Source organism: Aegilops tauschii, chromosome 2 (assembly GCF_002575655.3).
Source record: "Aegilops tauschii subsp. strangulata cultivar AL8/78 chromosome 2, Aet v6.0, whole genome shotgun sequence".
Lineage (NCBI taxonomy): Eukaryota > Viridiplantae > Streptophyta > Magnoliopsida > Poales > Poaceae > Aegilops > Aegilops tauschii.
In genome coordinates, this window is record NC_053036.3 from 399,275,884 (window position 1) to 399,291,953 (window position 16,070).

The 16,070-nt window shown below is 46.3% G+C and overlaps 1 protein-coding gene and 1 non-coding gene across 20 annotated transcripts; one reads left to right on the top strand and one right to left on the bottom strand.

The window, feature by feature from the left end:
- Positions 1-10,802: 10,802 nt before the first annotated feature.
- Positions 10,803-10,888, bottom strand: TRNAS-AGA (transfer RNA serine (anticodon AGA)). Its single transcript has one exon. It is a non-coding gene; the product is annotated as a tRNA-Ser (tRNA).
- A 516-nt stretch (positions 10,889-11,404) lies between these two features.
- LOC109737666 (uncharacterized) lies at positions 11,405-15,429 on the top strand. 19 transcript variants are annotated; one of them, XM_073508650.1, is made up of 8 exons: positions 11,480-11,774; positions 11,850-12,155; positions 12,277-12,432; positions 12,751-12,880; positions 13,003-13,043; positions 13,136-13,189; positions 13,413-13,498; positions 13,601-13,861. In XM_073508650.1, the coding sequence occupies exons 1-3, from the start codon at positions 11,712-11,714 to the stop codon at positions 12,316-12,318; spliced, it is 411 nt and encodes a 136-aa protein (XP_073364751.1). In that variant the 5' UTR covers positions 11,480-11,711; the 3' UTR covers positions 12,319-12,432; positions 12,751-12,880; positions 13,003-13,043; positions 13,136-13,189; positions 13,413-13,498; positions 13,601-13,861. The 19 variants fall into 19 exon arrangements, with proteins under 19 accessions (XP_073364764.1, XP_073364761.1, XP_073364765.1 ...); XM_073508649.1 differs by having other exon boundaries at positions 13,136-13,498; positions 13,601-15,429; XM_073508648.1 differs by having other exon boundaries at positions 13,003-13,189.
- The last annotated feature ends 641 nt before the right edge of the window (positions 15,430-16,070 follow it).

Below are 16,070 nucleotides of genomic sequence, written 5' to 3' on the forward strand. Positions count from 1 at the left end.
GGTTGTTGATGAAGTATTCAGCATGCGTAGTAAGGTCTACGTCAGCTTATGAACGCATTGAATCAAGCACCTCAAATCGTTGGTTCTTGAGGTCAAGGCAAATCGCGTAGTGGTGACCACACTTGTCATGTGGGTCCTGTGGTGCAAGCTCCTGGAACATGGGGAACATGACCTGTAAGTAAAAAAAGGAAAGAAAAAGCAGAGTTCACATCATAAACAGACATGATGTAGTTGGAAAAATGATGTGTAAGGATATCGCCGGTTGCACTAAGAGGCACATGAATGACATAAAAGCAAACAGGTGTCCAAAAAAGTACACCATCGTAGAAAATGGGTAGTTGCACTTTGTAATTGAAAGAAGTTGCCATCCATGTATGGAGTAAGTTGCCCAGTATTATAGTTGGAGCTGCCACATAACTTGCATTAAGAAACAAATTAAAACTCATTTTACATGGCAGCTGTTGCCACATGAAACACCTGTCACAGAACAGGGTGTAACCCACATGTGAAGCATATCTACTGGCAAAAACATACCAAGGTGGGAAAATGTGCAAAAAGGGGAGGAATACTCACACATTTCTTCATTGTGAGCTTGAAATCACCATGCGCAGCAAAATGCTTCCTCAGGATTTTGTGGTGGAAGTCACCATCCCATATTTTGCAGGTCACGCTGTACTGCATGATTGTTTTGTCGGGAGACATATCCATATGCCTGTTGATGAAGTCAATCCCACATGCAACTACATTCTGCGACATTTTGCCAAGTGGCCTCACAGACTTGGCAAGATCACCCAGGTCAACGTACGTCGCATCACATTGTATGATCTTGGTTCTGTCCAAACATGAGTTGTATGAAAATGATGTAACATGAAAGAATCATGTCTACTAACTAGAAAAAAGAAATAAATTGTAAAACAGAGCATCTATAGAAATAGCAAAAAGGAAGAAAAGTAAAAAGGAAAGCAAATGAGGGGTTATGCGGTGTGGTCATTACGCTTTCAACTCCTTCATGTGCTTGCTGTTGGACCTTGCATTTCCAAAGCGCTTGACAATTTCGTACAGCTGGTTCTGATCCTTTGTGGCCTTGAATTCTGGCTCATAGTCATCCGCGGGTGGTGCGTGAACTACCCTATGCTGCCTCACAGAACCAGGGGTGGCACTTCTAATGGTATCCTCAGATACGGACTCGGTATGCATGCTAGAACTTGATTGCCCCTGACCTCGTGAGGACCTCCTCTGCAGTGCTGCCTCCTCAATCCTGCGGTAAGCTTCATCAAGTGACGGCGTAATCTCCTCAGGAGTGGCTGCAATGATAAAAAAAGTGGGTTAGGGCATGTGGGAAAATAAAACAAGTTAATTGTGCAAAGAAAGGGTGTAGGATGTGAAAATGTAGGTGCAAAGTTAGGGAGTTGCCATGTGGAGGCAACTACAGTTGCCAGGTGTAATGAACTGTAGTTGCCATCTGACAACTACTGAAGTTGCCATGTGGGTTGAACTGCAGTTGCCCATGTTGTATCAACTCCAGTTGCCATGTGCTTGCCGAATGGAAAATGCAACATGGCAACAAGAAATGTAGGTGACATTGTGCAGCAAAATCCAGTTGCCATGTTCTTCAGATAACTTTTGCCATCACCGGTGAGAAGCCAAAAAAAAGCTTGGCACAAAATTTAGACTAGAAAAATGTGTAGAACAAAATGATAAACGCATAAAAAGAGTACCTTGCACAATCGGCTCTGCAAACTTCACAGCCTTTCTGCCCTCAACCATTGGTTGCGCCATCATTGGGGCCATGCCTGCCGGGAAAGCAAAGGCAACTGGCGTAATGCACCGCTGGTTGATCTTGGCTGATGCCAAGGCAAAAGCTCGGTGGGGTGAAGGCCATTGGGTGCCTCTCCTGCCTACTAGCCGGACCACGAACAACTTGCGAGGCATAATCCAGGGGTGAAAGATCAACAAACATTTCTGCCTCGTCTGCTGCAGAATCATCAGGCTTATTAGTAGGGCGGGGCGTGTGGTCAGCGGTATCAGTCGCAACTTTCTTGCCAATCTTCTTGTTTGGGCTGTAGGGGACACCAATGTTGACTGGGAGCTTAGAAGTACGCAAATTTAAGTTGGGGTTCTTCGCGGCGGGTAAAGACGCAGTCTGCTCCGGACGTTCACCTCCGTCAGTCGTGCCCAACTTGCCACCTGGGTCAGTTGTACTCCGGTCTTCAGTTTTCTCCATAACATTGCTTTCGGCAGGTGGTGGGAACAGAGTGGATGCAGGCACGTAACCAGAGTCATCTCTGCTGCTCCTAGCTATAGCTGGTGCGTTGGGTATATCTGCAGATTGCTTGCGGGGGCTATGATGCCTAGGTGGAAGACCAGCTCGCGAAACGGTCGCCTTAGCAACCTCTTGAACACCAGAAGCTGGAGCTGTTGTGCCAAGACTCTCACCTGTGGATGGCATATCAGTCTGAACTGTCGCCTCAGCCCCTTCTTTCGTGGACGCAGAAGTGCCACCACCCACGCGCTTGGAATCCGTATCAGATGAGCGGGAATCTTCCTTGCTTAGGTTGATCTCGGGGGTGTCCACTTCAACACTTGCTGATCGGGTGGCATGGCTCACAGCAGCATCCTTCATTGCCAGCAGAGTGGGCAATATCTCAGCAGTCCTGGCAGATACTGACTCATCACTCCCGGATGTACGGATGCCTGCTGTTGTAGCCTGCACATCTGCAACCGGCGGAGAAGGTCGGCCGCTTGCATCAGAGCTAGTTGGAACAATGGACGGTGCAGCAACAGCTTTGTCGACCCGCGCCTCATGAGAATCTGAGTTGCCACTTGTCGACAGCTTTGAGTGTATGTGTTCGAGTGGGTCTCTGGGGTTCTGCTTGGTCACGCGTTTGGTAGTCTTCTTCACCCTGCAAAAAAGCACATGAACAGTGTTAAAAAGTAAACAAAAATAGTTGCCATGGTAGCCATCTTGAAGAATGAAAAAATGTGTGATGTGCCAGAGCTGCCATTTCGGACTAGGTATGGGATGAGTTGCCATATAGGTGGAACAAGAGTTGCCATATAGGTGGAATAAGAATTGCCATGTGACCTAGTTAGCAGTTGCCATGCAGGACAAGCAGGAGTTGCCATGTAGAAAAAAAAGAGATCATGGGAAAACAGCAGTTGCCATGTGAGACTGATGGCAGTAGCCCATGTGGCAAGCTGGACAGCTGCATTGAAAAGCAAAAAATATAGCACTATGACATTGAAAGAACAGGGATAACCTACTTCTTGACTGTCTTCCTCGAGTCTACCAACATGACAGGATCCCCGGTGTTGGACGTCGTCGTACGAGGAGATGACCTAGTGGAAGGGGTGTCACCAGCAATGGGGCACCCTTGTTCAAACGCGCAGAAACACGGGTTGGCGTTGGTGCTTGTTTCTTCATAACTGCTCGCCCACAAGCTGTCGCCTCACTGCACGTGTAAGAAAATGACAAAAAAAGGTACCAAGTGTAAGCCACGAAAATAATTGCCACGCTTAGCAAACAAATGGAAAAAAGGGGTCAGTCTGTTCAAAAGGAGAGACAAACAAGACACTAAAATAGATGTCGAACCTCCTCCTAGCAGCTAAGGGATCGGTCCTAGACCTCTTGCCAGGAGAGCCCTGCCCAACGTCCTCTGGAGCCCTCCCCCTCTTTGAGGGCGACACCCCCTTGTCTCTCACAGCGGTATGTTCTTTGACTTTCTCCGGTGGGGGGGCATCTGGTGCAGCCTTGCCCTTCTTACCACCTGCACAAACTTCAACGTGCTCATCATTGGTGTCATGTTGCACGTTCTCCATGTCATCATCATCGTCCTTGTCGAGATCAGCATCTCCATCTAGTTCATCTTGCGTGTCAGGAAGCTCCTGGGAGCTGTTGTAGTTGTACCGGCCACGGCAACCAGTTGGCCGATGTGTCCGTTCTGCAACAAATGGAGTGAACTGCCTCGCAACCAACTTCCCCAGCAAGCCAGTCATTCCGGAAGCAAACTGCCCAATTAGATGCTTAGCAGGTGCCCTTGCCTGTGCACGAAACAACAAGCAAACAGTAACCAACCATACTGGAGTCACGTGCACAAGATCAAAATAAACCAAAACAACCATAGAGATATATCAAAAAAAGAATAAGAGAAAAACAAAATAAAAATCCTTGATTACCTCAGGAGGACAAGACGGAGCTGAGTGCACGTCCATCCACTTGCCAAAGTTTTGAGCCCCACCAAACACGCTGTAGTCTATATCATGCTTGGCCATCAGCTGGAAAACATCAAAAGCAGATAGGGATGTAAAAGAGAAAATAAAGGAACACTAACTAACAGCTCATGTATTGCAAAAAAAGAGAGGGGGGGAATGGAAATTTCAACACGGATGGCGGTGTTGCCGTGTGGCGTCAGACATGGGTGCCATGCGCAAGACAGCCATGGCTAACAAGGGCATTCATATCTTGTTAGCCACAGACAGTTGCCATATGGGGATTTTTTTCATATGTTATGTAGCATCGAAATTGAAAGAATGCCATGCAAAAGAAAGGAGGCAGAACTAACTTGCAGCTTTCCATATTTCTTATCAGTTATCTTGTCTGCGGCAAGCACAGCCTTGACAGCATCGTACGTCCACACAGAGACAACAAACTTATGTGGAGGTGGCGGACCTCCTATCCCAGTAAAGTCAACGGTGGACAGATCAAGACGATCGACGTACATCAGCTGGTGTACACAAATAAAAAGGAAAAAAATGTCAGTTCCATCATGCTATGTTGAGAAGAAGCTACTGTATATTCCTTGAGTCATCAAGTTGATGGGGACGAAGAAAAAAAGAGTTGCCATTTAGCTGTGTTAGTTGCCATCATGATGTACAATGTGTTAGTTGCCATCAAGTTAATTGTGTTGGAGAAAGGGTGTAGAAGACGAAATGTAGGTGCAAAATTAGGGAGTTGCCGTGTGGAGGCAACTGCGGTTGCCAGGTGTAATGCAATGTAATTGCCATGTGACAACAACTGAAGTTGCCAATGTGGGTTGAACTGGAGTTGCCATGTTGTATCCACTCCAGTTGCCATGTGCTTGCCGAAAGAAAAATGCAACATGGCAACCAAAAAATGTGATGGCAGTTGCCATCTTGTTGTGATGATAGTTGCAACAAGGTCACCGTCATGGTTGCCATGCATGCTGTATGAACAGAGAGTGGATGTATGAAATGATTTTTTTTGTATGTTGTTGACAAACAATATTGCCTTGTAGGCAGCAACCACAGATGCCATGGATTAAACAGAAAGTTGCCTTCACACGTAAACAAAAATCATATAGAAAACAAATGAAAACAAAATGGGTTGCCATGCATGATCTTGTACGGTTCACAATTATCAACGGCTGACACGTTGATTTGGGAAAGCAATCAACGTGGTAAGAGTGTTTGCAAAGGAATAGGGAAAAAATACCATTAAATGGAGTCGACAACCCTTCTGGTACATCTTGTTTGAGAATGCATCATGCAGGAAGTCCGCGATGAACTTACACCAATTCATGTTCTTCACATCTTTCAGCTTCGCCTACGCGACACAAATTTCAGGACAAGAAGTTGCCGCATCAGAAATCAAACAAAAAAACATCAAAAAACTTGCAGTTAATAGCTTACAAATGACATCGGAGTCAAAAGATTGAGGGAATAAAGGAGTAGAGATAGATCATTCACCAGGATGGGAAAGCATTTGTTGCTTGGGCGAAGAGACGCGGTAGGCGCAAATACAGCTGAGATCAGGTACATGAGTAGCTTCATCTTAAAAACCTCGCCATGGGTTTTCATGCCCTCCAGCGAATTTGCCAGCACAGTCGTGTTCGGCATGGATGTCATCCCAGGAAAGAAACGGGCAAACAATGTTACCTCAATCTTATTATTGACCTCATACGGGACTTTGATTTCTCCACGGGGCACACCCAAAGTGCAGAACACTGATTCCTCGTCCAACGGGAGTCTTCCACGTCCCGGAATAACAAATTCCCTGGAGGAGGTATCGTAAGTCTCACCGAGCCAGTCGCATACAGGGTTCACTAGGTTCTTGAACCGAACATCCATCAGAGCCTGCATCCCCATCTCAGCAGCAGCTCCCTTCTGATCGTCGGTAAATCCCTTGGTCAATATAGTCAGGCGTTCCCGTGAAGCCCTATTGCGATAACGTTTCTTCTTCTACAAAACAGACAAATGATAATTTGTTGCCATGTTTCAGTATCATGAAATTTTAGTTCGTAACAGACGATTGCGAACTAAAATGTGACATTCAAAACATATGTCATACGAAAAGTTACCTCATCGCCATCTTTTGTCCGTCCAGTTGCGCGATTATGTTGCGGTAACTCCATGAAATCATCATCATCGTCTTGATGGTCGCCGCGAGTCATTGTGCTGAGATAAGAACAAAATCAAAATGTCAGGGTGAAATGAACTTATGAATGAAGCAGTTGCCACCTAACAAAATGTACTTGTCACATGCCTCAAATTGAAAAAGTGACAAAAAAGCCTAGGCAATATCATAGGAACACCCACACCCCCCTATGATTGTCCAACAATAAAAGTGGCAACTAAACACATTGGCTCTACTTGAAATGTACAGATCATAAGGCACTTACACAAAAATGTTCAAGTTGTCATGTTAGCACAAGACAGTACAAAGAAATGAGCACACCTTCCACTACGCAGACATGTAATGTGGCAACTCACACGCTGTCCTCATATAAAAAATGAGTTGTCATATGTTCAAAGGCAAATGTACTAGGTTGAAATTGCCATGTTAAGATGGAAGACAATTCAAAAAGTGCTGAAAACATCCACTAGACAACCTGTAATGTGGCAATTCACACACTGGCCTCATATTAAAAATGAGTTGCCGTGTAATACAGCCAAATACGTTCAGATATCACTAATCAGCATTGCTAAAAACACAAAATTGAATCTACAGTACAGCGAAGTTGCCACATTATGCTGCCTACAGCATGGCAGCAGCCATAGTGTGCTCACAAAAAAGTTGCCACATGTAAAGCATATTTGTGGCAACTGACACAGTTGATCAGGAAATTAGTTGCCATCCATTACAGATAGTTGCTGAAACTGCCATGGCTGCCTTCATACTACACTTGCAGCATGGCAACGGCCATAGTGTGTTCACAAAAATAGTTGCCACATGGAAAGCATATTTGTGGCAAATGACACAGTTGATCAGGAAATTAGTTGCCATCCAGTGCAGATAATTGCTGAAACTGCCATGGCTGTCTTCATACTACACTTTGAAAATACAACTACATAGATCCAGGGTTAATTGGCAACTATCATAACCTCAAATTCAACAATGAAAAACTCCCCCCACTGATCGCAAATAACATTTCGATGCAATACATAACTAGCAACTAGTAAACGCCAGCTCAATCGCAACGCAGAACCAGGATGTGGCTGTGGATAGGCTGAGCCATACCGGCCTGACTGCCACCGCGGTGGCGACGAAACTACGCAATGCCACCCAAAACGGCAAGCACGGGACTCCGCCGCCGACGGGAACGCCGGAGCACCGCGAATCCGCCGGAATCTCGATGAATCTCGAGCGGAACATTGTCCACAAATGAGAGGGGGGGGGAATGCAGGAAAAGGAATGTGAGCGTGTGAAGGAGCGTTACCTTCAATCTGCAGGCACTCCGGCGAAGACGCTCCGGTCCGGCGAGTCCCACCGACGGCCGCGAATGCCGTCGACTCTTCCGCCTCCGCCACCGCCTTCTCCTCTCGGCTTCTCTTCCAATAGAATGAACTGCGCGGTGGGTTGGGTGAGTAATGAAGTGGAGCGAGTAAATGGAACCGTGAGGGGAGGGGGGGGCGAAGTGCGAGACGTGGTTGACGGCAACCGCAGTCGGGCGACTCGTGCGGGCGCTAAGCAGTTCCACCACACGCCCCTGAGTGGCAACCGTTGACTGCGGAGATGAAACCGGCGTGTGAGCGAACCCTCTCACACACCACACACGCGAGTTGTCCTACGTGGCACACAAAATCACCCAAAACGTGCCAAGATTCGTGCAGAAACTATTCAACAGAGATGGAGGCGTGTGGTTGAGTTGGCTAGCGCCCACACGTGTGGGCGTTAGTGTTTTCGATAAAATATCCAAAAGTATAGATAAAATACCTTCAATCTGCAGGCACTCCGGCGAAGACGCTCCGGTCCGACAAGTCCTACCGACGTCCGTGAATGTCGTCGACTCTTCCGCCTCCGCCGCCGCCTTCTCCTCTCGGCTTCTCTTCCAATAGAATGAACTGCACGGTGGGTTGGGTGAGTAATGAAGTGGAGCGAGTAAATGGAACCGTGAGGGGAGGGGGGCGAAGTGCGAGACGTGGTTGACGGCAACCGCAGTCGGGCGACTCGTGCGGGCGCTAAGCAGTTCCACCACACGCCCCCGAGTGGCAACCGTTGACCGCGGAGAGGAAACCGGCGTGTGGGTGAACCCTCTCACACACCACACACGCGAGTTGTCCTATGTGGCACACAAAATCACCCAAAACGTGCCAAGATTCATGCAGAAACTGTTCAACGGAGATGGAGGCGTGTGGTTGAGTTGGCTAGCGCCCACACGTGTGGGCGTTAGTGTTTTCGATAAAATATCCAAAAGTATAGATAAAATACCTTCAATTTGCAGGCACTCCGGCGAAGACGCTCCGGTCCGACAAGTCCTACCGACGTCCGTGAATGCCTTCGACTCTTCCGCCTCCGCCGCCGCCTTCTCCTCTCGGCTTCTCTTCCAATAGAATGAACTGCGCGGTGGGTTGGGTGAGTAATGAAGTGGAGCGAGTAAATGGAACCGTGAGTGGAGGGGGCGAAGTGCGAGACGTGGTTGACGGCAACCGCAGTCGGGCGACTCGTGCGGGCGCTAAGCAGTTCCACCACACGCCCCCGAGTGGCAACCGTTGACCGCGGAGAGGAAACCGGCGTGTGGGTGAACCCTCTCACACACCACACGCGAGTTGTCCTACGTGGCACACAAAATCACCCAAAACGTGCCAAGATTCGTGCATAAACTGTTCAACGGAGATGGAGGCGTGTGGTTGAGTTGGCTAGCGCCCACACGTGTGGGCGCTAAGCAGTTCCACCACACGCCCCCGAGTGGCAACCGTTGACCGCGGAGAGGAAACCGGCGTGTGGGTGAACCCTCTCACACACCACACACGCGAGTTGTCCTACGTGGCACACAAAATCACCCAAAACGTGCCAAGATTCATGCAGAAACTGTTCAACGGAGATGGAGGCGTGTGGTTGAGTTGGCTAGCGCCCACACGTGTGGGCGTTAGTGTTTTCGATAAAATATCCAAAAGTATAGATAAAATACCTTCAATTTGCAGGCACTCCGGCGAAGACGCTCTGGTCCGACAAGTCCTACCGACGTCCGTGAATGCCGTCGACTCTTCCGCCTCCGCCGCCGCCTTCTCCTCTCGGCTTCTCTTCCAATAGAATGAACTGCGCGGTGGGTTGGGTGAGTAATGAAGTGGAGCGTAAATGGAACCGTGAGTGGAGGGGGCGAAGTGCGAGACGTGGTTGACGGCAACCGCAGTCGGGCGACTCGTGCGGGCGCTAAGCAGTTCCACCACACGCCCCCGAGTGGCAACCGTTGACCGCGGAGAGGAAACCGGCGTGTGGGTGAACCCTCTCACACACCACACGCGAGTTGTCCTACGTGGCACACAAAATCACCCAAAACGTGCCAAGATTCGTGCAGAAACTGTTCAACGGAGATAGAGGCGTGTGGTTGAGTTGGCTAGCGCCCACACGTGTGGGCGCTAAGCAGTTCCACCACACGCCCCCGAGTGGCAACCGTTGACCGCGGAGAGGAAACCGGCGTGTGGGTGAACCCTCTCACACACCACACACGCGAGTTGTCCTACGTGGCACACAAAATCACCCAAAACGTGCCAAGATTCATGCAGAAACTGTTCAACGGAGATGGAGGCGTGTGGTTGAGTTGGCTAGCGCCCACACGTGTGGGCGTTAGTGTTTTCGATAAAATATCCAAAAGTATAGATAAAATACCTTCAATTTGCAGGCACTCCGGCGAAGACGCTCCGGTCCGACAAGTCCTACCGACGTCCGTGAATGCCGTCGACTCTTCCGCCTCCGCCTCCGCCTTCTCCTCTCGGCTTCTCTTCCAATAGAATGAACTGCGCGGTGGGTTGGGTGAGTAATGAAGTGGAGCGAGTAAATGGAACCGTGAGTGGAGGGGGCGAAGTGCGAGACGTGGTTGACGGCAACCGCAGTCGGGCGACTCGTGCGGGCGCTAAGCAGTTCCACCACACGCCCCCGAGTGGCAACCGTTGACCGCGGAGAGGAAACCGGCGCGTGGGTGAACCCTCTCACACACCACACGCGAGTTGTCCTACGTGGCACACAAAATCACCCAAAACGTGCCAAGATTCGTGCAGAAACTGTTCAACGGAGATGGAGGCGTGTGGTTGAGTTGGCTAGCGCCCACACGTGTGGGCGTAGTGTTTTCGATAAAATATCCAAAAGTATAGATGAATTGCAAAAAATGATTTAAAGCTTGGCAGATAAAATATATTTTGCTAAAATATTCAGATGTACACGATAAATTACAAAAAATATTCCACTAGCTTGGGTCAGCGTGATCTGCTACGAAAACTGATATATACATAAAAAAAAGCGTGGAGGTTTGCTAAAATATTCAGATGTACACGATAAATTACAAAAAATATTCCACTAGCTTGGGTCAGCGTGATCTGCTACGAAAACTGATATATACATAAAAAAAAGCGTGGAGGTAGGATTCGAACCTACGCGGGCAAAGCCCATATGATTTCTAGTCATACCCAATAACCACTCTGGCACGTCCACTGCTTGTGTTGAGGACTGCACCCAGCGTTATATATATGGTGTTATTGTCAGGTCCGTCATTTCCATAATCCGCAGTGCTAAACGTGAGTGTCGTGTTTGGTACTTCGGGGTCAGCATTATGACAGCAAAACATATTAGTACTTAATAAATCAATTTTTCCTACTCTATCAATTAGTACTCATACTAACAAGAAAATATATGATGATTCAAGACGTCTCAATGTATGCTTCTTTGTTTGTTAGGGTAAAAGACAACAACATTACTTATAAAAGCAAACTGCCGGTTTAGTAAAACTTCGTTGAATGTCTGTGTGCTGCTACGAAATTTAAACATTAAACATATAATGATGCTAGCCAACTTGCCTCCACGGAGCTCCCTCGCGAGAGTGATTCCTGGCCGTTCGATCAGGTGTTCTGGTCCATTTGATCCGTTCAATCATCACCTTGCAGTCAATCTTTTTTTACCTTCCCAGTTCATTTTTCTGCCCAATGACGTGTGGGCTCGTCTCATGTTTGCATTGGCGGGGTCAGTTGCGTCCAGGTGCGAGAGGAATTCACCAATCAGCTCCGTGCCCGCCGCGCGCTCCATCGTGCAGAAAGTGGGCGAAAAGTGAAAACCTAGCCGCCAATCCCCCTCTCGTCCCGGAGCTCGTCCCGAACCCCTGCCTCGCGCAGCCGCCTCGTCTCTCCTCCCCTCTCCCTCGTGTTCTCTCCCACGCCGCTGGCCCTCTCTCTCGCCTCAGCCGCCTCCTCTCCTCCCCTGCGCCGTCGGCTCCCTCAACCAGCTTCTTACTCCTTTCCGTCGGCGGCAGTGGTGACTGGTGAGCATGAGAACAGCGGCCGCGGCTGGACGCCGTGAGCTCGGGAGCAGCTCGTTGACATGGTCCAAGGTGAGGAACTGACGCGCGCTCGACGCCGTTCTCCCATTCTTCCTTTTCAACCCGATGCCTAACCATGTGTTCCAGCGGACTCCAGCGCAGTTGGGAACGACCAAGGCAAGGAGGATCAAGATCTGGATGGCACGCCTCACCCTCGGCTACCTCTTCCACCTCCCCGTCGACTGCCACTTATCACGGAGGAGGAAGGGATGGAGAGATATGGCGGCTGCGACTGGAGCTGGCGGATGCCAGATAGAGGTCCACCCTGTTCCCGGCCTCCCGCGTCCCGCCCCGCCCCGGTACAGGGGCAACAGCAAGGTGAAGATCGTCATGCCCGGGCTTGGGCTCGGTGATGAAGGGCAAGCGAGGTTCCTACCCATGGGCTCTGGCAAGGTGAGATATTTATTAGTTACCTTGCTCGCCTCCTGTTTGATGAAAGGTCTATGAGCTGATCCTGCTGCGTTTCATGTCCTACAGATCTTGAATTCATGATAAACATTTTTAAATGATGTAGTTGCTACACATGGAAATCCAAGGAAAACATATATCTCACTGATGGATTTGCAGTATGCCTAATCTTGGACGTGTGCAAACCAACATAGTTGTGAATGAGCTCTGCTAGATTGTCTCAGCTCATGCCATGAGCGTTGGTAGTGTGTCACTGCAATGCGTAATGTCCATTCCTTCTGCCTTTTTCCTTTCTGTACATTTGGAGAAAAATGCACACATGTTATTTCTGCATTTGACAATTCCATTTAGGTGTAAAAACCTGGCTTTGTTTTGTTCCTTTTTGTTCTCTGTACAGTTTTTGCACTGACCAATGAACTGTGATGTCCATGAATGCTATTAAGGCACTGTTGAACTCCGCCTTTTCCTATCTGTACATTTGGAGAATAATGCATACATGTTGTCACAGCAATTTTTTGTTGGGGTTCACATGTTGTGACTATATGTATGAGACTGACATAGTAAGTTTTCCCCTTTACAGGAAGATTAAAAGTTAAGTTTTCTGACGGTGAGTTATGTGTGGTTTGAGGGGTTGCAGCTTGCCTAACAGAGGTTCCCTAAAAATGATGTTTCGGGAAAAGTAAGCAGTATTCTCCTCGACCGTCCGATTTGTACGTGGCCCCTTCTTGTCCCATGTTGCTCTGCTTATTCCCCTGATTCTTTTTTTTCATTTTTTCTTTTCTTATGAATTGTCTAAGACGCCTGCTTCGGTGCTCCGGTTTGTTATTTGCAGGTGCTGATCGTGCTGCAAGTTGATGCCTGGGTTTACAACTGGTGGTTTTTCCATTCCTTAATCCTCATGTCTTCTTGTGTGTGTGTGTCACATGTGCTTACATCTAGGTTTGATGCGAATTTTCTTTTTACAGGGTGCTAGCCACTGTAGTTCTGTTTGTTTGTTCGTAGGACACAGATGACAAACGGTGATATTGCGGTCTCTTTACCTTCATATTCTTGTCTTGGTTTTGTTTCTTTCTGCGTGTATCTACGCCATGGCTGAACATTCTTTACTCATTGATATGTGTATTCACGGGTTTGTTCTTCTTCTAGAGAATTAAGTTGGTGAAATTGTTGGTGACTTTTATTATTGTTAATTGCTCAGAGTGATTGTTCTCAAAGTAGTCTTGAACAATTAATCATTTGCAGGTATTTATCTAACCTTTAGTGGCTTCAGTTTCCTGTCATCTTTCTTTTGGAAATGGAAATTGTTGTTGCTTCCCAGGTCAGCTGAGGTGATAACTGAACCCTCTTATACTGTAGAACAGATTCAGTATTCGCTTATATTCTCATGAGCTCAAGGATAGTTTTCTTTGTGTTGTTGTGGCTATGGACAGCTGTCGAAAAAAGAGAAGACGATAAGCGAGACTACTACAGCGAGAGAGACGGCGGCCAATATTGTGTTAGTTGCCTGCTTTATGCAAAACTAAAACAAGTGAGACTGAAATGCTTTGGCATGTATTGGCTAAATTAGAACGTAGTATGAGATTGGCATATGCAGGATAACACTACAAGTTGACACACATAGCATGTATTGGCTAAATTAGAACGCATGAGATTATCATATGCTTTCTCAAAAAAGAAGAAGAGAGATTGACATATGCAGGATAACACTACAAGTTGGCACACCTAGGCAATTGATTAATTTTTTTTGTTTTGTCTCTTTGCATAGTGCCCAGGTAGTGTTTGCACAGATTATTTGTTAAATTGTTAAGATGTCTCTTTCTTTATCAGCATGTACAAAAGGTTCAGCAAAGTGGGACTCCCAAGTCTGCAACCACAATAGAAATAAGGCCATGGAGCAAGAGTTCTGTTGGGCATCCTTTGCATTTATCTTGTCAGGTTCCATGCTTCATAGCATGTGTATAAGCATAGAAGTACACACATACACTGCAGTTCGTAATGTCACTTAATAGGGGATGCATTAGGGTACTTTATTTCCATTATAAACTGATAATAATTATGAGTTTAGAAAGGTAACAATAATCTGGGTTATAGCAGAATATTAAATGTGGTATGCTTGTATGAGTAGAAAATGCAGAGTTTATAAATGAACTAAAATTTGTGAGCAGGAAGTGGTAGGTTTAATTTCAGTTAGAAAAATAGGTGTACTGCAGCATCATATATTCAGGTAATCCCTTGAATTTTTTTGCCATGTTCAGGCTTTATACATCGTTTGTATATGCATAAAGTACGCCACATGAACTGGAGTTCGTAGTGTCAGGAGTAAGAGGGGTGCAACTAAGTAGTAGCATGTTACAGGATAAGAACAGCTGTTTAGTTTAACAGTGCCCTTTAACAGTTTAACTCCAAAGAGGTCGATATATCTGAACTCTAGAGTATAAGATGCATGTTCCTACTCTTCCTGAGATCACGGTTATCATAACTATTTATTTGAGATATGCGAAGTGTTCCTTTGATAGTAGATGCAACTTGCAGCTATTGTGGACATTCGTTTGTTCGTGGGAAGTTTTGTCTCTTCCCTACAGTCAAAGCTCATGTGCAATTTGGAGAAAATGCACACATGCTATCGCTGCATTTGGCGGTTCCTTTTAGCTAAAAAAACCTGGCTTTGTTTTGTTCCTTTTTGTTCTCTGTTTATTACTGTTAATTGCTCAGAGCGATTATTCCCAAAGTAGTCTTGAATAATTAATCATTTGCATGTATCTAACCAATAGCGGCTTACGTTTCCTGGTCATTTTTCTTTTGGAAATGGAAGTTATTGCTTCCTAGGTGAGCTGAGGTGATAACTGAACTCCCTTCTACTATTGAGAAGATTCAGTATTCACTTATATTTTCATTAGCCCAAGGATAGTTTTTATTGTGTTGTGGCTGTGGGCAGCTACCGAAAAAAGAAAAGAGGATGAGCGAGACTACTGCAGTGAGAGATGGTGGCCACGAGAGCTATGGATGCAGGAGAGGGTTCATGTTGTTTATATAGTTCCTCTAGGCCGTGTGTCTTTCCATCCCCCGCTCCAGGAGAGGGTTCATGTTGTTTATTTTATTAGTCGAATATGATATAATATGAGATCACCTACCATCGTCATTCTTGATTACAGTCTCATACAAAAGTAGTCCAGTTAGTTGTACTAATTCATATATATTTTTGGTATGGTTCTTATTTGGTTTCAATACACAGAAATTTGAAAGGCATATAAGAGAAAAATCCATGGCATCACTTCAAATTGTGATCTTTATTTGGTTAGCAAGGCCTTCCTTTGGTGGCTATGTTTTTTTTTCAATTGTGATGTTTGAAACAATTTTTTTATACTAATAATGATCTAGAATACAACAGACCAATGATTTATACAAAGAGACACAATGGGAGTTGACCGGAAACCTGGCTTCTGAAAGGACTGATATATACAAAATATTATTTGACTAGAACAGGAGAGATGCAATCTTATGGATAATTCAACATTTGCAAGAAACTTCCCAGCTTAGCCCTCCTATTGCTCACCTAAAGATTTATTTCCTTCGTTTCAGTGCCTGCTTTTGATGATATGAAACTAACAAGGCAGAAGGTACTTCTCATGGTTAATTTATTATATTTTTGTAGAAACTGGATAAAGAAAATACCGTGCACTTTCTTATAGTCTTTTGGCTGCCCTGTTGTTTTGGCTTTCTTTTAGGACAGAGGACACACAATGCTTAACAGGTGATCTAAATTCATAGTCATCGGTTCTTACCATGTGCCTGTTATTTTATTTTGCATTTTTTATGCATCACATCGTTTCCTTTATAACAAGTGATCTGAATTCATGGTCATTGGTTTACTGACCGTTGGCAGCTTTTCTGTTTCTTCAT